General features: G+C 38.7%; 1 protein-coding gene across 1 annotated transcript in view; it reads right to left on the reverse strand.

Annotated features, from left to right (window-relative positions):
• Positions 1 to 228: 228 nt before the first annotated feature.
• The window catches only part of LOC141140001 (uncharacterized), a 407,741-nt gene continuing 385,909 nt past the window's right edge, over positions 229 to 22,060 (reverse strand). Inside the window, exons 26-30 of the mRNA XM_073626689.1 lie at positions 18,482 to 18,628; positions 9,626 to 9,680; positions 6,890 to 7,090; positions 3,664 to 3,741; positions 229 to 3,076 (exon numbers count right to left, since the gene is read on the reverse strand). Coding sequence (XP_073482790.1) covers positions 2,889 to 3,076; positions 3,664 to 3,741; positions 6,890 to 7,090; positions 9,626 to 9,680; positions 18,482 to 18,628 — 669 coding nt within the window. The 3' untranslated portion in view covers positions 229 to 2,888. The remainder of the gene's footprint in view (positions 3,077 to 3,663; positions 3,742 to 6,889; positions 7,091 to 9,625; positions 9,681 to 18,481; positions 18,629 to 22,060) is intronic.

Below are 22,060 nucleotides of genomic sequence, written 5' to 3' on the forward strand. Positions count from 1 at the left end.
GAACTTCTCATTTAAACACAACCCCCCCCCCCCACACACACACACACACACAACCTTTCCCTTTTGCTCACTCATAGCACACAAATCATTATAATTTTATATTTAACCTTTGGTCAATTCTGTTTTCAATGTGAAATCATGTGCAATCTCTCTGAGGAACTTGAAAAGGTTGAACAGAACTAAACAATGATGATAAGTATAATGACAATACAGTAACTGAATGATGGCATGACATTTTTTATTACTTTTGTAAACAACTGACATACATAAATGCCTTTTTTACTCTATAAGTATTGAAAATCTAAAATTGTGATGCACCAAAAAAAAGATTTACTAATTTGTAAGCCAGCCTGTTTTAAATTGTATTCTGACAAATATGATTTTATAAATCAATGTTTATCTAGGCATATAAAATTATTGACATCTCATTAATTTACTTTCATATTTCCATTTAGAAAACCATTAATAAGATTATGGTATAACTTTCACAATCGATCTATCCTTTATGGAAGTGTACAGGGCTGAAAGCATTGTTCTTATTTTAAAATTCAGTTCAAGATATATTCAACATAGCCTTCATTTAATAATGGTAAAAACATCTAAGCAGACACTAATATCATAATAGTAACTGCTCAATATTTTTGGAAATGTATGTCTTATCTGAAAATTAGTGTAAGATGTACGGTTACTGTGTACCAGTAACAATATATTTTCTTTTGGCAGCCAAAATTTCACTGATGGTAAAAAAAATCTGTTTTGTCCATTGCTTCTCTGGCTATGTTCTGTGACAATGATCAGTTAGGATGACTTGCCCTAATAATCCCATCAGATTCCTCTTGGCAATTTACAAAACAGGGTATTCTGATTGGTAAGGATCTGCATTGCTGGATGACATGATTGATAAAGGATTTTCATGGGACTTTCCTAGCAAAGTACCTTTCTCGTGTTAAAGACATGTGGCCTGGTATGGTCCTGCACATTTTTAAGGGAAAATTTAATTTACTGGCAATTTAAATGGCATTTTTTTCTTCGCAAATATCACTTTTGCTGTAGTACATTATTTACATTGTACATATACATCACTTCTCAGGCAAGTTTAAACAGCCACAATCATTATATTTAAAGGGCTTTGGCAGTTTTATTGTTTCACTTTAAGAATTATTAAGATTGCTGATCTCTGCCAAATGGTATTTTTAAACAATTTTTTTTCAATAGTACATGTCTCCCAGGGCAGTGCCCAGCCCATGTGCCATTTGTTTTACAATCCCTTGCCTATTAGCCATGAAAATTGCCAGAACTTATTTTAAAGATTCAGCTTCTATTGACTTCAGTAGGGTTATTTCTATAATTATTATACAGAATTTATATAGCGTCAACGGTTTGCACAGTGCATTAGATTTTAAAGGCAGACAATACAGCTACAATACAATTCAATAGAAGATGGTTAGAAGGGCTTTGCTCTTAAGAGCTTACAATCTAATAGGGAGGGGCAAGTGGACCAAAAAGGTACTAACTGTGGGGGATGAGCTAATGGGAGAAATAAAAGATTCAGTTGTTAGCTGAAAGGAGGATAGGCTTCCCTGAAGAGTTGAGTTTTCAAGGTTCACCTAAAAGTAGACAGAGTAGGAGATAGCTGGACAAGATAGCTGGACAGATTAGGGTACAGAGTTTCAGAGGATGGAAAAGGTTTTGGAGGAGTCCTGGAGATGAGCATGAGAGGAGAAGACACATATCATGAGCTCAGAAAAGAGTTTGAGGTGAGATTGAATTTGAAGTGGTGTGACAACCATACTGATATGTCAGTCATTAAGTTAGTAATGCAAGGTTTAAAATTAATGTTCAGAACTCCACCACAGTTTGACAAACCTTTCATGAACCAAACTCACTCATTCGGCTCACCCCTAGTAAAGAGAATGGAAAGAAACAATATAACTGGAACTTTTCTACTGTACAATGTAAAATCCAGGACATATTTTTTCTATGTAAGCTGGGTTCTAGGTCAAGATAGTTTGAAATGTCAGGAGGAAAAGTTAGGACTATCCTTATAAAAGATTATTTTACCAAAATACTTTTTTGAGAACCAACTATGGCACATGTAATAGGAACAGTAATGTAATACTTATATTCATACACTAAAAAATACTAAGTAACATAAGTTACCATACTAGATGGTCTAGGTCTTTACACATTACCATTGTTATATTATTTTAACAGAGCTTACTCTGTTAGTTTGTAAGCTGAATTACAAACTGGTGTTTTTGCTTAGCACTACAAGGGTGTGTTTTTTAAAATTTTGAAATCTGAATTATTCTTACTTACGTGAATAGGTTGACAACAATAATATAATTAAATACTTTTTGAGTTTTACTACACATTGGATCATTTTTAATGAACAGAGACCAAACAGATTGGTATAAAAAAAAAAATTCTCATTTGAAAATGTTGATTTTCTTTTATGTATGCTTCCGACTTTGGCATACAATGTAGGGTTTTAGATAAAGATCTGTTCTTAAATAAGATACACTAGGTTTTTATATTCTCTTTAAAAAAAGGTAGATTGCAACATTCTTGCACAAAAGTTGACAGATAATTCTAAAGACACATTTTCTACAACATGACTTGATGTAAAACTATTTCACAGTTTTATATCTGCATACCTTACAGATAGATAAATATTCTTTATAAGTAGAGCTTAGTTCAGATATATGCCACCACTGCCTGCCTTCTGATTTAATAACTATCAATGTTTTTTTCTCTTGAAGGCATTCTCTTTTAATTTACAAAATAGAGGTACTTGTTTTCTTACAAAGCTGACCAGTACAAATCTTCCTGAGACACGAAAGATGAGAATTGGTGACACAATTTGACTTCATCCTCAAAAATCAACATTAATAATTTGGTCCTTTTCTAAATGGATCTCTGCCAACAATTGCACTAAAGCATACAGATGGGTCACATATTCCTGGTTGTCCTGGGTGTCCCTGTGATCCAGGCGACCCACGTTCTCCATCTCTGCCAGGAGGCCCCGGTAATCCAGTCTGGCCTTCCTTGCTCATTCCAGGTGGACCCATAGGTCCTGCAATTAAAAATAAATACAAATGTGTATTAATCATAACCTTCCTAGATAACTTTAATATTTGATGTTGAATTGAACGTGTCGTGAATGGCTTATTCTTGCTTTTATTGCTATGGTTTATTGCTATGGTAATTTATTTAGAAATCAGGATAGATATTTGCCATGTAAGTTCCAATAAGTGTGATCTGACTGAATATTCACTGCACTTGAATCTGAAATGATTAAAAACTGTTGCATTATACCTGCTCTGATTAATTTTTTCAGAATTTTTATTTTCCATTTTTTTCCATTGTTAATAATTTAAATACTTAAGTTATCCAAGTAAAACAAAAAGAAAGGTAAATCTAGATTGAATCCAAGTGCAAAAGAGGAAGAATAAGAAGAAAGAGAAAAAGAAAGATAATTGAATCGGGTGAATCTGGTAAAAGAAATCCATTTCAGTAAAATGCTCATTACATGTGTTTTTTTTTTGTTCTAGTAATTCGTTATACTGTATTAACCTTTATTATTTCCCATTCATTTTTTGTACCCGCCAGAATATTTCAAATATTATTGACTGTAGATCTGTCCCTATGCTCATAACCTACCTGGGACTCCAGGTGGTCCTTGAATTCCAGGTTCTGTGTCACCTTTATTTCCTTTTTGGCCAGGCTTTCCTGGAGCACCTGTAATACATAACCAAAAAAATTATTGTAGAAGTAAAATTTTACAAATCAGAAAAAAATGTGTCTTCAGTTGGTCAGTGTCTTTAAGGAGAATCTAATGTAAGTTGTGTTATGCCCTGTACACATGGTCGGATTTTCCGATGGAAAATGTGTGATAGGACCTTGTTGTCGGAAATTCCGACCGTGTGTAGGCTCCATCACACATTTTCCATCGGAATTTCCGACACACAAAGTTTGAGAGCAGGCTATAAAATTTTCCGACAACAAAATCCGTTGTCGGAAATTCCGATCGTGTGTACACAAATCCGACGCACAAAGTGCCACACATGCTCAGAATAAATTAAGAGACGAAAGCTATTGGCTACTGCCTCATTTATAGTCCCGACATACGTGTTTTACGTCACCGCGTTCAGAACGATCAGATTTTCCGACAACTTTGTGTGACCGTGAGTATGCAAGACAAGTTTGAGCCAACATCCGTTGGAAAAAATCCATGGATTTTGTTGTCGGAATGTCCGATCAATGTCTGACTGTGTGTACAGGGCATTAGACTGGTATATTAAACATTGTACAGAAAATGATATATTGTATTTGAAACAGGCTATGGATTTATGTGTGGTTGTTCAGAAGACAAAAGTACTACCTAAAGAAAATGGATGGCATAACAACTTTTAGCTTTTCACAATTTCAAAGCAAAAAAAAAGGGTTTGTTCCTCATTTACAAAATGTGAGATGACACATGCAAGACATCCCTTTAGGCTTTGACCATGGATTTGTAGGTAATCCAGGAAAGACTAAAGCTTAATTGATTAAATTATTTTCTCATAGGTTCGGTGAATTAAAGGCAGTGGTTTCCCATTTGCTGCCATTGATGAGAATGCTAGTTTACTGGCTTTTATGCTGATTTTTTGGTTTCGATGGTGTCTTGTTTGCTGATTTGATCAAGAATAAAAATAAGGAATCCTAACACTTTTATAACACTCATTTACAGCATACTTGTCTCAGATCAATGACTCAAAGTACTTCAGTCAGAAACAGCCAGACAACAAGCCTTCTTTAGAAGACCAACAATGGTAATTCAATAGTGCCCTTATGACAGTCAGTCACATTATTTTGGGGGATAGTGTTTTCTATATTTAAATATGTATACCCCTTTTTCATCCAAAGACTAATTTGTAAGATAATTTAGCTTGAAATAAAGAGAGGCAATTTCAGCAACAGAAAACTGGTATTGGGAATATTCTTGGCTTTCAACTGGTAGGATGTACATTTCTCCTCTCATTGTAGTATAGTTTACATAGGAGGCTATCATTATCAGTATTATACAGTGATATTTTTTACATACCTTGATGTAATTTCAGCAAAAAAATGTTTAAATCATGACTGTACACATTGATAAATATTCTTTCCATTATTACAAATGTGTTAGATATGTAAAATAATTCTCATCTTTACTGTCCAAAAATAATTCACATAAGCCCAACAAAAAGACGAATGTAACAGATAAATGTAACAGATAACTGGCTATGAATAGACCTACACAAGAATCTGTACTTTTAGGCTCAGTTTATTATAATTTTACACCCTTTCTTATGAAATAAGTAAAGTAAGTAAAGCTAAATGAGGTGGCATAATTATACATGCTTATGAGCATTCAGATTGTTGCGTAGGCTTAGTCAGCTAAATACAGTAGAAACCAAATTTTATAATCTTCTATGCTGAATAGCCTGGTAAACGTCCCCAAAATGCTTTGGTCATTCCATTGATAATCCAAGATACAAATGAAAACTGACAACTGTGTTCTGGAACATAATGGGGGTTATTTACGAAAAGCAAATCCACTTTGCACTACAAGTGCAAACTACAAGTGCAAAGTGCACTTGAAATTGCACTGAACGTGCACTTGGAAGTGCAGTCACTGTACATCCGAGGGGGACATGCCAGGAAAATAAAAAACATTATCCATGATTGGATGATAAAATCAGCAGAGCTTCCCCTCATTTCAGATCTACCCCTCAGATTTACAGCAACTGCACTTCCAAGTGCACTTTCAGTGCAATTTCAAGTGCACTTTGCACTTGTAGTTTACACTTGTAGTGCAAAGTGGATTAGCCTTTCGTAAATAACCCCCATTGGCACCTTTGGCCTTAGGAAAAAAATGATGTACATTGCTGCATTAGATGAACTTTCTTAAAGTATGTCAATTAAAATCATGCAAATCTCATAAAAAAATTAACACATTCACTAAATTTCAAGATTTGTTTTTAGTGTTTTTAAGTCAATGAGTTTCATTAAAATAATAACTAGTGCTACTGCCATCAACATCCTTTTTCAGTCACTTCCAATTACAAAGTGACAACTGCCTCCCAGTATTATCATCCTGTTACATACTTGCCTGATGGAAAATACAAGTGGCCTTGGTGACACTTAAATTCTGCAAACTTGGTCCACTGCTTTTAGGAAACTGGTCAAAAGCACTGATGTGCAACTGATGCTGGAGTGAGTGCATGTAGACGGGAAGGAGCCCAAATAGGCGGGAGGTGATCAGTATCATTGAGATTTTAGAATGAAAAAATTGTGAAAATATTATTTTATGACAATCAGCTGAAAGTCAAATATGGCACTTGTTTATGATACTGTACACAGGGCTTTAACAAAATATATATTCAATCCATTAAGGGTTTCCCTGTTGCGGTGATTTGCTCATTATTAAATATATATAATATCATAGGATTTTTTGGGATTTAATAAACTCAATGCAGTGAACCAAATTGGTTTTTACCCATCTCACTACTATCCTGCCAGAAAGTGAATGGAAACCAATAGGAATTGCCCTTTTATTAAATAATCAAGGATAAATGGACTTGTGGGTTGATACTACCTACCCCAGTTTTTCCTTATGAGGGCATGATCTGGCATGACCTGATAAGAAAATATAATACCAGTGGTTGGAGTTCAGAGAGTGAGGGGAGGGCAGACCATATTTCAAAGGCCCTAGTTATTTACACATACTTTGCAAATATCCCATCAGTGCTCAAATGTCAGTCTCAACTCCGCTGGGTGGATGTTTTTACATTTACCTATTATTGTCCATATTAAATAACACACTAAACACAGATGTTATCTTTATCTCATTTGTTGTGCGTACCTTTAAGTCCTGGGATGCCTTGACGTCCCTGATGTCCTATGGAGCCAGGAAAGCCATTTCTCCCAGGTGTTCCAGGAAGTCCTCTTGGTCCTTCAGGGCCCACTGGCCCTGTAGGTCCTGGAAGTCCAGGAGTCCCTTGCTGAGTTTTACACTGGTCACAGCTTTGTAGTCTTTCAGAATGTAATACTAAAGGTAGCTGAGCTAACAAAATAAAAATAGAGAGTGGATAAAGCAAAAATTAACTCAGAAATTGTCACACATTGTCACAGAAAAGGCTAGTATAACATTGCAGTAAATAGAATATGACTGCAAACAATACAAGTATTTATTTTGTGGGCTATTTGTATTGTATTAATTTCCAACAGCCATTCAAATTAAATTCACACAAATGTATTTTAATTACTGTATCTTAATCCATGAAGACCAGGCTTTTTCTGCCACTTTTTGCTTATAAGTTTAAATCAGTATTTTCTGCCATACATTTTTTTTTTTTTTTAGCAGAGACCCTAGGATATAAAATGGTAGTTGTTGCAAACGGTATTTGTGCAGCGGTTTTGCAAACGCGATTTGTTTTGGAAAAAGTAAACTTTAATGAATAAAAAAAAACCCACAATAATTACATCAAATTTTTTAATATAATGAGAAAGATGACGTTACGCCGAGTAAATAGATACCTAACATGTCGTGCCTTAAAATTGTGCACGCTCGTGGAATGGTGACAAACTATGGTACTTAAAAATCTCCATAGGTGACATTTTAAGTGCCTTTACAGGTTATCTGTTTAGAGTTACAGAAGAGGTGTAGCACTAGAATTATTGCTCTCACTCAACGTGTGTAGTTCAAATACCATTTACATATGTGTGTGCGACTTATGTATGCATTCGCTTCTGCGCACGAGCATGGATAGGGGAGCTTTACATTTTTTTATGATTATTGTTTATTTTACTTTTTATTTTTACATTGTCCCTTTAATTTTGTATTTTTGTAATCACTTTTATTCCTATTACAAGGAATCTCTTGTAATAGAAATAAGGATGACAGGTCCTAGTTATAGAGAGAGCTGGGGTCAAAAATAACACCAAATAAATTCTTTACCTTTAAAAGCAAAAGACAAAAATAAAAAAATTTAAAAAATGTGATCTTTCGCTTTTAAAAAAAATAACTTTCTTCCAGCCTGGACCGGAAGTGACATCATGAGGTTGCTCCAGTTCTCCAAGGCCATAGAGTTGATCAAAGAGTGTTAACTCCTTGATCACCTATGGGAGTAGCTTGCCTCACCACCGTATGGTTTCTCTGGAAAATGGTGGAAACTGTAAGCCTGGGAAACACCGGCAGGAGGGTGGGATGTCCCCTCCCGCAGCTTCAGAATCTGTTCCATCACGAGCCGCTTTGGCTGGTTTAATAAGAAAACCAGCCACCTGCAGAAAAAAACGGTACTGGGGTTATGGCTAATATCTTCAGCCATAATCCCAGTAAACCACTTGCAAACTGCAATGTATATATATATATATATATATATACATATATATATATATATATATATATATATATATATATATATATATATATATACGTTTCATGATCTGCAAGTGATTAAGGAGTATCAGTAGTAGGATTTTTGTTAGCCATATGTAAATGCAAACTTCAGGATTGTATGTCCCTTCCTCATTATATATTTTTGAAAATGGTTCAGAATTCTTCACATTTTTAAACACAGAAAGGTGGAGCAATGAAATATGACTAGGGTTGAGCCAAAAGGTCATGAGTTTCGTTCAAGCAGAGTTGGGAACCGAATCTTTAAAAAAAAAAATATGCAAATTTTCTGGGCTAATAGGGAAAATATTGTAAAAAAAAATGCATTAAGGTGTTCACTGCCCTGGATTTTTTTTTTAAATCATTGACATTTACAAATTTATCTGGTATGGTATGGATTTTATGGGGATCCGCACACATAAAAAAAATGCGTGGGACTCCTTTAAAAATAACAGACCTTTAATCCGAGCACGTAATCTGGCTGGCCAGGAAAGGGGTGTATGAGCGTGCATCCCTAAACCATAGCAGGCCACATGACCTCAACTTTAGGGGTGCTTTGACAGGTGGGGCCCCCCGGCAAAGCACCTTGTCCCGATAACGATAAGGACATTTGTGTATTTTATAAATCATAGTCTCTATCATCTTCATTCTTCATTCTATCATTCTTCCATCTGAAGTACCTGGTTGATCCTTTATTCCTTGTTCTAGACTGACCACAAAAAGTACAGAAGCCGACCTGTGTTAGCGTGGTCAGTTTTTATCCTGTGGCTGTACATTCAAGGTACAGGACACTGTGCAGACATACAGCATGTCTGTACTGAGCTAGTTTTATCAGCCAACCCCCCCACCCCAACTGACCAAACACAGACTGCTTCTAGCACACACCCTCTCAATCACAGCCTGCTTCTTGAACAAACACCCTCTGCTCAGGCTGAACTGACAATGGGATACAGGCACAATGTGTGTCCTGTAACACCATGGGTTGACATTAAATTATTATGTGTTACAATCTAATTTACATAGTTCTTTAGATCATTTTTTTTTAATTAACTCAGGTAGGTCATGTTAGGTCTACATGTTGTATTTCTTTTGTTACTGATACATTTGCTCACAAATGTATTTAATCTGCACATTAAGGGAATGTTACAAAAGTCACGTGATTCACATTAGAAGAAAATTTTACTTTCCAATCTTGTAACCAACCTTTTAAAACATCAAGGCAGATTTGTCTTATGAATTGTTCAGAATGTTCTTTGCCCTTGCAAAATAAATATTTTATTAATACATAAATATACACAAAGATAATAGTAATACACAAGATTTCAAGACCTTGATTAACTAAAGGAAAATAGACTGTTCACTTTGTAAAGGAATTTTCACTTAGTTTAGTAAGTGTGATTAATTTTCAGTTTGCCAAGACTATCCACTCACGTTCAAAGAATTTTTAACCTCTTGCTGACCACCCCACATACATTTGCTGTGGGGCGGTGACTCCTCTGTGCAAAACCACGTACAGGTAATGTGATTTTGCACTTCTGGGTCTGCGGTGTGCATGCGCACCACTGGTGACCTGCTCCCGCTGTGATTGGACACAGCGGGAGCCAATCAGCGGGTCCGGTGGTCCCGGTCTCCACCGGGACCCGCAGATCATTCCTGACTAGGGATGAGCTTCGAGTTCGAGTCGAACATTGGCTGTTCGCAAGTTCACCGAACAGCGAACAATTTGGGGTGTTTGCGGCAAATTCGAATGCCGCGGAACACCCTTTAAAAGTCTATGGGAGAAATCAAAAGTGCTAATTTTAAAGGCTAATATGCAAGTTATTGTCATAAAAAGTGTTTGGGGACCTGGGTCCTGCCCCAGGGGACATGGATCAATGCAAAAAAAAGTTTTAAAAACGGCCGTTTTTTCAGGAGCAGTGATTTTAATAATGCTTAAAGTCAATCAATAAAAGTGTAATATCCCTTTAAATTTCGTACCTGGGGGGTGTCTATAGTGTGCCTGTAAAGGGGCGCATGTTTCCTGTGTTTAGAACAGTCTAACAGCAAAATGACATTTTGAAGGAAAAAACTCATTTAAAACTACCCGCGGCTATTGCATTGCCGACAATACACATAGAAGTTCATTGATAAAAACGGCATGGGAATTCCCCAAAGGGGAACCTCGAACCAAAATTAAAAAAAAAAAAATGACGTGGGGGTCCCCCTAAATTCCATACCAGGCCCTTCAGGTCTGGTATGGATATTAAGGGGAACCCCGGCCAAAATTTTAAAAAAAAAATGACGTGGGGTTCCCCCTAAATTCCATACCAGACCCTTCAGGTCTGGTATGGATTTTAAGGGGAACCCCGCGCCAAAAAAAAAAAAAACGGCGTGGGGTCCCCCCAAAAATCCATACCAGACCCTTATCCGAGCACGCAACCTGGCAGGCCGCAGGAAAAGAGGGGGGGACGAGAGTGCGGCCCCCCCTCCCTCCTGAACCGTACCAGGCCACATGCCCTCAACATTGGGAGGGTGCTTTGGGGTAGCCCCCCAAAACACCTTGTCCCCATGTTGATGAGGACAAGGGCCTCATCCCCACAACCCTGGCCGGTGGTTGTGGGGGTCTGCGGGCGGGGGGCTTATCGGAATCTGGAAGCCCCCTTTAACAAGGTGACCCCCAGATCCCGGCCCCCCCCCTGTGTGAAATGGTAAGGGGGTACATAAGTACCCCTACCATTTCACGAAAAAAGTGTCAAAAATGTTAAAAATGACAAGAGACAGTTTTTGACAATTCCTTTATTTAAATGCTTCTTCTATCTTCCTTCATCTTCTGGTTCTTCTGGTTCTTCTGGTTCTTCTGGCTCTTCTGGCTCTTCTGGCTCTTCCTCCGGTGTTCTCGTCCAGCATCTCCTCCGCAGGGTCTTCTATCTTCTTCTCCTCGGGCCGCTCCGCACCCATGGCATGGGGGGGAGGCTCCCGCTCTTCTCTTCTTCTTTTCTTCTCTTCTTCTCTTCTTCATTTTCTTCTCCGGGCCGCTCCGCAACCCAAGCTGGCATGGAGGGAGGCTCCCGCTGTGTGACGGCGCTCCTCGTCTGACAGTTCTTAAATAACGGGGGGGCGGGGCCACCCGGTGACCCCGCCCCCCTCTGACGCACGGTGACTTGACGGGACTTCCCTGTGACGTCACGGGGAATGCCACAGGAAAGTCCCGTCAAGTCACCGTGCGTCAGAGGGGGGCGGGGTCACCGGGTGGCCCCGCCCCCCCCCCCCTTATTTAAGAACTGTCAGACGAGGAGCGCCGTCACACAGCGGGAGCCTCCCTCCATGCCAGCATGGATTGCGGAGCGGCCCGGAGAAGAAAATGAAGAAGAGAAGAAGAGAAGAAAAGAAGAAGAGAAGAAGAGAAGAAGAGAAGAAGAGAAGAGCGGGAGCCTCCCCCCCATGCCATGGGTGCGGAGCGGCCCGAGGAGAAGAAGACAGAAGACGCCGCGGAGGAGATGCTGGACGAGAACGCCGGAGGAAGAACCAGAAGAACCAGAAGAGCCAGAAGAACCAGAAGATGAAGGAAGATAGAAGAAAGAAGAAGCATTTAAATAAAGGAATTGTCAAAAACTGTCTCTTGTCATTTTTAACATTTTTGACACTTTTTTCGTGAAATGGTAGGGGTACTTATGTACCCCCTTACCATTTCACACAGGGGGGGGGGCCGGGATCTGGGGGTCACCTTGTTAAAGGGGGCTTCCAGATTCTGATAAGCCCCCCGCCCGCAGACCCCCACAACCACCGGCCAGGGTTGTGGGGATGAGGCCCTTGTCCTCATCAACATGGGGACAAGGTGTTTTGGGGGGCTACCCCAAAGCACCCTCCCAATGTTGAGGGCATGTGGCCTGGTACGGTTCAGGAGGGAGGGGGGCCGCACTCTCGTCCCCCCCTCTTTTCCTGCGACCTGCCAGGTTGCGTGCTCGGATAAGGGTCTGGTATGGATTTTTGGGGGGACCCCACGCCGTTTTTTTTTTTTTTTTTTTGGCGCGGGGTTCCCCTTAAAATCCATACCAGACCTGAAGGGTCTGGTATGGAATTTAGGGGGAACCCCACGTCATTTTTTTTTTTTAATTTTGGCCGGGGTTCCCCTTAATATCCATACCAGACCTGAAGGGCCTGGTATGGAATTTAGGAGGACTCCCACGTCATTTTTTTTTTTTAATTTTGGTTCGGGGTTCCCCTTTGGGGAATTCCCATGCCGTTTTTATCAATGAACTTCTATGTGTATTGTCGGCAATGCAATAGCCGCGGGTAGTTTTAAATGAGTTTTTTCCTTCAAAATGTCATTTTGCTGTCAGACTGTTCTAAACACAGGAAACATGCGCCCCTTTACAGGCATACTATAGACACCCCCCAGGTACGAAATTTAAAGGGATATTACACTTTTATTGTTTGACTTTAAGCATTATTAAAATCACTGCTCCTGAAAAAACGGCCGTTTTTAAAACTTTTTTTTGCATTGATCCATGTCCCCTGGGGCAGGACCCAGGTCCCCAAACACTTTTTATGACAATAACTTGCATATAAGCCTTTAAAATTAGCACTTTTGATTATTCATGTTCGTGTCCCATAGACTTTAACGGTGTTCGCATGTTCGAACGAACTTTTTTACTGTTCGCATGTTCTGGTGCGAACCGAACAGGGGGTTGTTCGGCTCATCCCTATTCCTGACAGAGGCAGAACAGCGGTCTACCTATGTAAACAAGGCAGATCGCCATTCTGTTAGTAGGGAAGACAGAGATCCTGTGTTTCTGCCCCCAGTTAAAGCACCCCCCACACAGTTACAAGGTATTCCCTAAGAACACATTTAACCCTTTGATCTCCCCTGGTGTAGCCCCTTCCCTGCCAGTGTCATAAGTACATTGACAGTGCATATTTTTTTAGCACTGATCACTGTATTGGTGTCACTGGTCCCAAATAAGTATCAAAAGTGTCACTTTGTGTCCGATTTGTCCACCGCAATGTCACAGTCCCGCTATAAGTCGCTGATCGTCGCCATTCGCAAACCAATCAATATACGCTTATTGGGATTTTTTTTTTTTTTTTTACCAAAAACATGTAGCAGAATACATATTGGCCTGAACTGATGAAAAAAATTTGATTTTTACATTTTTTTTATTGGATATGTTTAATAGCAGAAAGTAAAAATATTGTTTTATTTTTGTTATTACATGCAAAAAATAAAAAAAAATGCAGAGGTGATCAAATACCACAAAAACAAAGCTCTATTTGTGGGAAAAAAGGACATCAATTTTATTTGTGTACAGCGTCACGTGGCCGCGCAATTGTCAGTTAAAGTAACGCAGTGCTGTATCGCAAAAAATGGCTTAGTCATGAAGGGGGGGTAAACCTTCCGGAGCATCATTCAAAAGACAATTTGAATGATGGTAGTCAGCAGAGCTTCAACCTTATTCATTAAGCTAAATGAAAAATCCCTTGGAAAGTAATATCTCCCTTGCAATGTGAACAGCCTTTTTGCCTTAAGCAAATAACCCTCTAAATTTCCAAAGACTGCATTCATAAGAATTGGGCACAGAGTAATTTCATCACTTAATCATTACTGTCTCCATTTCTCAGTTCTGTGGGTAATTTATTAAAGGTTATTATAACAAAATAAACATTTTTTAAACTGCATAAAATTGACTTAATATACTGTACTTAATTAAATGTGTTTTTTTCTATTCTGTGTCTATAATGATTACTCTTTTTAAACAGTGACTATAATGTATTATTTTTTTTTAAAAATGTTCCCAAATTATACTATATGTTCTGATTTTACATAAAAATCGCAAATCTTTTCCATAACTTACAACAAAGCAGTTTTGCAAATTTTAAAATTAGTATCTATAAAACTCTAATTCAGGTAAAATAAAAGAGAGCACAATCCAATGCCATTTCCAACTAAAGGTAATAGGCAAGTTAAATAAAAACCTATAATGAGACCATGGGGCTTAAAACAAGCAAGGAAAAAATAATAAATGAAAAAGCTGCATAAATAATGTATATAGTTGATCTATACTTAAAAAAAAAAAAAGAATAGCAATATAGCAATAGACACACCTTGGCTTTGTGGTGGAACATTATCACCTACTAGAATGATCTACGTACAGTATCTCACAAAAGTGAGTACACCCCTCACATTTTTGTAAATATTTTATATCTTTTCATGTGACAACACTGAAGAAATAACACTTTTTACAATGTAAAGTAATGAGCGTACAGCTTGTATAACAGTGTAAATTTGCTGTCCCCTCAAAATAACTCAACACACAGCCATTAATGGTTTGTAGCAAGAGAGGTAAAAATAAGCCACCCTTGGTTCTCTCTCACTCCACTGCGCCAAAGACCAGTGATAAAACTAAATGATTGTTGTGTAAATTAATACAAGATGTGTACATACACAGTGTACAGTGAAAAGCTGACACTTAAATAAATGTGTAAATTGTTCTAAATCCCAAAACTATACCTCTCACATGTGTACAGATAGAGATAGTGGCGCTAATAAATATTTGTAAAGATATGAGTCAAAACAGCATGATACCGGTGACACTCTGATTCTATACAAAAAACAGTAATAAAGATAGAAATGTAACACCCAGTGAAAAGTGTCAGTATAAACATAAAAACATTACAAAAATCATAAACTATGAAAAGTCCATGGAAAAAGTTCACATGAAAAAAAATCCAGCACAACAGTAGTTTTTCAATCTTCTTATGTGATAGATCTTCTACTCTTCCACCACACCACTGTGATAGTGACACCACTCCCTCTGAAGAGCGCACTCACCAGAATGTATAGCCTCCCACTCTCGTTAAGTAATTTGGAGTAATTTATTAAAATCACTCCAAGCACACTTCAATAATTGCACTCACTTTTAAACTGAAACAAATAAGCCTTTGAACAAATCCACAGCAAACAACAGGATCGGTGATCCAACGGTGCACCGCGGTCACAGCGGACCTGAAGAGTGAACTGGTGTGTCTCTCACCCAACCTTCTAACGCCCAGCAGTCCGATCGGCGTAGTCCTCTGCAGACAGCAGTGTCTAATGTCAGTGCGATGGAATGCCGTGTAACCATGCCCCATGTGGACACTGCTGTCTGGAGAGGACTACGCCAATGGGACTGCTGGGCCTTAGAAGGTTGGGTTCATCACATGCAACCCAGGTGTGGTTCAATTGCTGTTTTGCCAAACACGAGAGTGGGAGGCTATACATTCTGGTGAGTGCGCTCTTCAGAGGGAGTGGTGTCACTATCACAGTGGTGTGGTGGAAGAGTAGAAGATCTATCACATAGGAAGATTGAAAAACTACTGTTGTGCTGGATTTTTTTCATGTGAACTTTTTCCATGGACTTTTCACAGTTTATGATTTTTGTAATGTTTTTATTTTTATACTGACACTTTTCACTGGGTGTTACATTTCTATCTTTATTACTGTTTTTTGTATAGAATCAGAGTGTCACCGGTATCATGCTGTTTTGACTCATATCTTTACAAATATTTATTAGCGCCACTATCTCTATCTGTACACAGCCATTAATGTCTAAGCAGCTGGCAACAAAAGTGAGTACACCCGTAAGTGAAAATGTCCAAATTGGGCCCAAAGTGTCAATATTTTGTGTGGCTACCATTATTTTCCAGTACTGCCTTAACCCTCTTGGGCATGGAGTTTACCAGAGCTTCATAGGTTGTCACTGGAGCCCTCTTCCACTCCTCCATGACAACATCAGAGAGACCTTGGGCTCCTCCACCTTCCATTTGAGGATGCCCAATAAATGCTCAATAGGGTTTAGGTCTGGAGACATACTTGGCCAGTTCATCACCTTTACCTTTACCCTCTGCTTCTTTAGCAAGGCAGTGGTCATCTTGGAGGTGTGTTTGGGGTCGTTATGTTGGAATACTGCCCTGCGGCCCAGTCTCTGAAGGGAGGGGATCATGCTCTACTTCAGTATGTCACAGTACATGTTGGCATTCATGGATCCCTCAATGAACTGTAGCTCCCCAGTGCTGGCAGCACTCATGCAGCCCCAGACCATGACACTTCCAGCACCATGCTTGACTGTAGGCAAAACACACTTGTCTTTGTACTCCTCACCTGGTTACCGCCACACACGCTTGAAACCATCTGAACCAAACACGTTTATCTTGGTCTCATCAGACCACAGGACATGGTTCCAGTAATCCATGTCCTTAGTCTGCTTTTCTTCAGCAAACTGTTTTTGGGCTTTTTTGTGCATCATCTTTAGAAAAGGCTTTCATCTGGGACGACAGCCATGCAGACCAATTTGATGCAGTGTGCGACATATGGTCTGAGCACTGACAGGCTGACCCCCCACCTCTTCAACCTCTGCAGCATTGCTGACAGCACTAATGCGTCTATTTCCCAAAGACAACCTCTGGATATGACGCTGAGCACGTGCACTCAACTTGGCATGGCGAGGCCTGTTCTGAGTGGAACCTGTCCCGTTAAACTGCTGTATGGTCTTGGCCACTGTGCTGCAGCTGTTTCAGGGTTTTGGCAATATTCTTATAGCCTAGGCCATCTTTCTGTAGTGCAACAATTCTTTTTTTCAGATCCTCAGAGTTCTTTGCCATGAGGTGCTTGTTGAACTTCCAGTGACTAGTATCAGAGAGTGAGAGCGACAACACCAAATTTAACACACCTGCTCCCCATTTACACCTGAAACAGTGTAACACAAGTCACATGACATCGGGTAGGGAAAATGGCTAATTGAGACCAATTTGGACACTTAGGGGTGTACTCACTTTTGTTGCCAGCAGTTTAGACATTAATAGCTGTGTCTTGAGTTATTTTGAGGGGACAGCAAATTGACACTGTTATACAAGCTGTACACTCACTACTTTACATTGTAGCAAAATGTAATTTATGCAGTGTTGTCACATGAAAAGATATAATAAAAAATGTGAGGGGTGTACTCACTTTTTTGAGATACTGGATGCATTTGGAAGTTACAAATACTATTATACCACAAATCTACATCTTCTGCATCTCTCTTCAATTTGTCAGAATGAAAAGTCCTGTTTGGATGGTAAATATGAACCTTATGTATGCTTAGTAAGAATGGGAATTGTTTTTTTTCACAGCTAACATGTTGAAACCTATAGGGCAGTTCTTAATACAAGCATTTTGATACAACAAGTCTAGAATTGCCTAGTTTTAGCTGCCCTTTAACACTGTTTAAGCCAGCACTTTTACGCCTCTTTTCAGACCATTATGGGGGGAGCTTTCAACTCCAAAAAATTGGTTAATTGGGGCGCTTCTGAAACGATTTTTAGACGCTTCGGAAGCGCTGCCCTTTCATTGCAAGATGCTGCTTGCAGGACTTTTCCGAACGTCCTGCAAGCGCACCGCCCGGATGTAAAAGCACTCATTGCAGAGAATGGGAGGCAGGTTTCAGGCGCTTTACAGGTCCTATTTCTAGCGCTAAACTGCCTGAAAACTGCCTGTGAAAGGGGTCTTAGGTGTGTAGTTGTCTGCCTGTACTGAAAGTCAACATTCTTTTAAAGGTAGCCTGTAAGAAATATGGAGGCTGATATTGCAGCTCTCCTTTTGAAAATGCTAGTTACCTTGGTATCTCTGGCTTCACTGCATTCTGTGTTGCTGACAAGAAAAAAGGTTGCCACTAGTGAAGTCAAATCCAAATGAAATCCCATTCAGGCTAGATTCACAATGCTGCAATCCAGTTTTGATCCAATTTTCAGCATGATTATATAGTGCAACCTGGATGCAACTTGGATGTGGTCTGAATATTCTATGGGGCCAAAATTACACTGGAATTACACCAACATGGATAGGAATCTTTTCCAAAATCATGTTGTGCTGATTTGAATTGATGTGAACAGGCACCATTGAGAACAATGTGATTTCCATTGTTGTGCAATTCTGTGCAACTCAAGTTGCATATGAAACCACTAGTGTGAATAGTGCCTCAAAGTAATATATTATTTATGCTACATTGCCTCATTTAGGTAATTATAAACAGGTTACTCATTATGGTAACCACTGTACACACATACAGGCCTTCCTTCCTGTCCTGGCAGCCCAGGGAGTCCCCTGTCACCATTGACTCCTCTAGGACCAGGTGCTCCAATTAATCCATCAGGACCAGGTTCTCCTCTTGGTCCACTGAATCCCTGGGGTCCTGGTTCTCCAACTTCCCCTTTCTGTAAAGAAAACGATTCCATTCAACTGTGATAACTCATTTAAACTTACAATCATATACAGAAATTTGCAACATGTTTTTTCTGATTTTCTCACTGAAAACACAGCCTTTGTAGGGAGCTTAAACATAACATGTTTCCACATATTGTAATCCATAATTACTATTATTTGTTGAATTTAATAGACTGGCAATAATGAAACATGAAAAGTTGTATTGCAGAACTAGTCAATTATACACAATGGAACCTTATATCACTGCAAGGGCCCTAAAATGCCCTAAAAGAAAGGTGACGTTGAAGGAGATGCACACCATTCCATAGTTCAGTACTGATTTCACAAAGATGGTCCGCATATAAGAGTCATTTAATGGAAACTTCACCTTTGATCGCAACAGCTAGATAAAGATTTTTTAGAAGTGATGTGGTCTATTGCAAAAATTGAACTCATTTTTTATGAAAAAAAGAGGATACATTTTGTGAAATGAAAGCAACTTGCAAACTGGATGGGGTGGGTCTATTTTTGAGAATGCATGGGATCCAGTGGAAGAGGATATATTATGTTGCTAGGCGGAATAGAGCATTGGTCCGTGGTTTAGTAGAATCCTCTATTCCAGTGGTCATCAACCCTGTCCTCAGGGCCCACTAACAGGCCAGGTTTTATGTATTACCTTGGGGAAATGCAGACTAGAATACTGCAATCACTGAGCAGCAAATTATATCACCTGTGATGTATTTCAGTTATCTTGCAAACCTGGCCTGTTAGAGGGGCCTGAGGACAGGGTTGATGACCACTGGAATAGAGGATTCTATTAAACCACAAACCCCAGGGCAGTTTTTATATTCTAGAAAGTCAGTGATCCATATTACGCTTCATAATTAAACAAAATCAAAAATTCAAAAAGTGCAGCACTAAATATGAACCATAATAGATATAAAAAACAAATATATAAATAATATAAGTATCATATAACTGATAATAAAGTGTGATGTGCAAATAAGGAATGAAATGCTGAAAAAATAACAGTATACTCAAGTAAATGTGCATAAGAGGTAATAATACCATACATCAATTAATAAAGTGCATTGTGCAATAGGTGAACATGTGCAAAAGAGAGTCCTAATAATAAAAAAGTCCATACATAAGAGCTATGAATGTAGAGCAGCCAGTGTATCAAAACAGTCCAGGTGAAAAAGTTGGAAATATAATCAACTCTGCAAAGGCGAAAACTATCTGATGTCCACTTAAGGAGTCACCAGAGGGGAAAGTAAACACGCTTAACCGAATGCATGGACTCAACTGTCAGCGGCAAAGAGTCAAACGTGCATAGAGATGGGAACGACAGGACAATGGTTAAAGAAGCAGTCACTGAAGATCTGTCACCATAACTTTCCACTACGTCCAGCCCCTATGTTAGATTGCACATTGCACTTTATTATCAGTTAAATGATACTAATAATATTTATATATTTGTTTTGTATATGTATTATGGTTCATATTTAGAGCTGTACTTTTAACATTTTTGATTGCTTGCACAATATTCTGTCAGATTGTAGTGTCAGCAGCTGTTGCTTATTATGACATTAGCGCATAATTTTATTTTATCATTTTTTTATGGTTTTTAACTATTTCAGCTCCGGAAGAATTGGCCCCTCAATGACTAGAGTACTTTTTACAATTTGGCACTGCGCTGATAATTGTGCGATCATGCAATGCTGTACCCAAACAAAACTTGCATCAGTTTTTCCCCACAAATAGATCTTTATTTTGATGGTATTTGATTGCCTCTGTGATTTTTTAATTATTTGCGATATAAACGGAAAAAGACTAAAAATTTTGAAAAAAATTATATTTTCTACTTTTTGTTATAAAAGAAATCCAATAAACTCAATTTTAGTCATACATTTGGGCCAAAATGTATTCAGCCACATGTCTTTGGTAAAAAAAATGTCAATAAGCGTATATTTATTGGTTTGCGCAAAAGTTATAGCATCTACAAACTAGAGTGCATTTTTTGGCATTTACGCAGCCTTTAGTTTATGACTGCCTATCTCATTTCTTGAGGTGCTAAAATGGCAGGGCATTTTTGAAAGTAGACACTGTGCGGTATGATCAATCTATCACAAGAATGGCTGAATGTAATTAAAAATCTTTTGGCAGGTGAATAGGTTCCCATTTATGTATTTAATTTGTCTGTTTTGGAGTTTTTAGTTTAACCACTTCAGCCCCGGAAGATTTTACCCCCTTCCTGACCAGAGCACTTTTTGCGATTCGGCACTGCCTCAATTTAACTGACAATTGCGCAGTCGTGCGACGTTGCACCCAAACAAAATCGACGTCCTTTTTTTCCCACAAATAGAGCTTTCTTTTGGTGGTATTTGATCGCCACTGCGGTTTTTATTTTTTGCGCTATAAACAAAAAAAGAGCGACAATTTTGAAAAAAATGCAATATTTTTTACTTTTTGCTATAATAAATATCCCCCAAAAATATATAAAAAAACATTTTTTTCCTCAGTTTAGGCCGATACGTATTCTTCTACATATTTTTCATAAAAAAATTGCAATAAGCGTATATTGATTGGTTTGTGCAAAAGTTATAGTGTCTACAAAATAGGGGATAGTTTTATGGCTTTTTTTCTTGATAAATTTTTTTTTTACTAGTAATGGCGGCGATCTGCAATTTTTATCAGGACTGCGACATTATGACGGACACGTCGGACAATTTTTACCCCCCGAGCGATCGCAAGAGCCCGACGGTGATCGCGACCACCGGGCACTCGCATTGGCTCCGTGGGTGAGCAGGAGGCCGTCTATAGTACCGACGTACCCTGACGGTGATTCGCGCAGCCGAGCCAGGGGCTGGTCGGCATGCGGTTAAGGTCCACTTTATGATTGCTATGTAGTCAAAAATATAGATGCCCCAAACAAGTCCTTCTCTTGACATCAATCTACAGTGAAAAAGCAACACTGCTAGCCAAGGTTCCAAACAAGTCTATGCTGTTAGTTCTGCAGCTATGACACAGAGTAATTGTGAAAAAGAAAACTTTAAAATGTGTCCTCAAGATAGAATAGGGGAGGAGAAAAAAAATTGGAATTATTCCAAAAAGGGGGTGAACTTAAATTAAGTTCTATTAAGAGGGAACTGTTGGTACATTCTTATATGAGAAACAAAAAAAGAGACATAAAAGCCTGACTGAGCTCAACCTCAATTGTACACACTGTGTGCTGTATCCATAATTAGGTCTAACAAGACTCAATGATCTGACAAATGTATAGAAATATAGAAATGAGCTTCATCTTTTTAATTTTTTTTGCCCTCCAGATGAAGCCACTTGGATGGTGGCGTAACACATAGAGGTAGAGGCTGGCAGAGACATGCTCGAGACCTGTTGGATTTTAAATATGATATATGCTGTTATTTATTGAAATAAATGTG

The sequence above is a fragment of the Aquarana catesbeiana genome, linkage group LG04 (assembly GCF_042186555.1).
Source record: "Aquarana catesbeiana isolate 2022-GZ linkage group LG04, ASM4218655v1, whole genome shotgun sequence".
Classification (NCBI taxonomy): domain Eukaryota; kingdom Metazoa; phylum Chordata; class Amphibia; order Anura; family Ranidae; genus Aquarana; species Aquarana catesbeiana.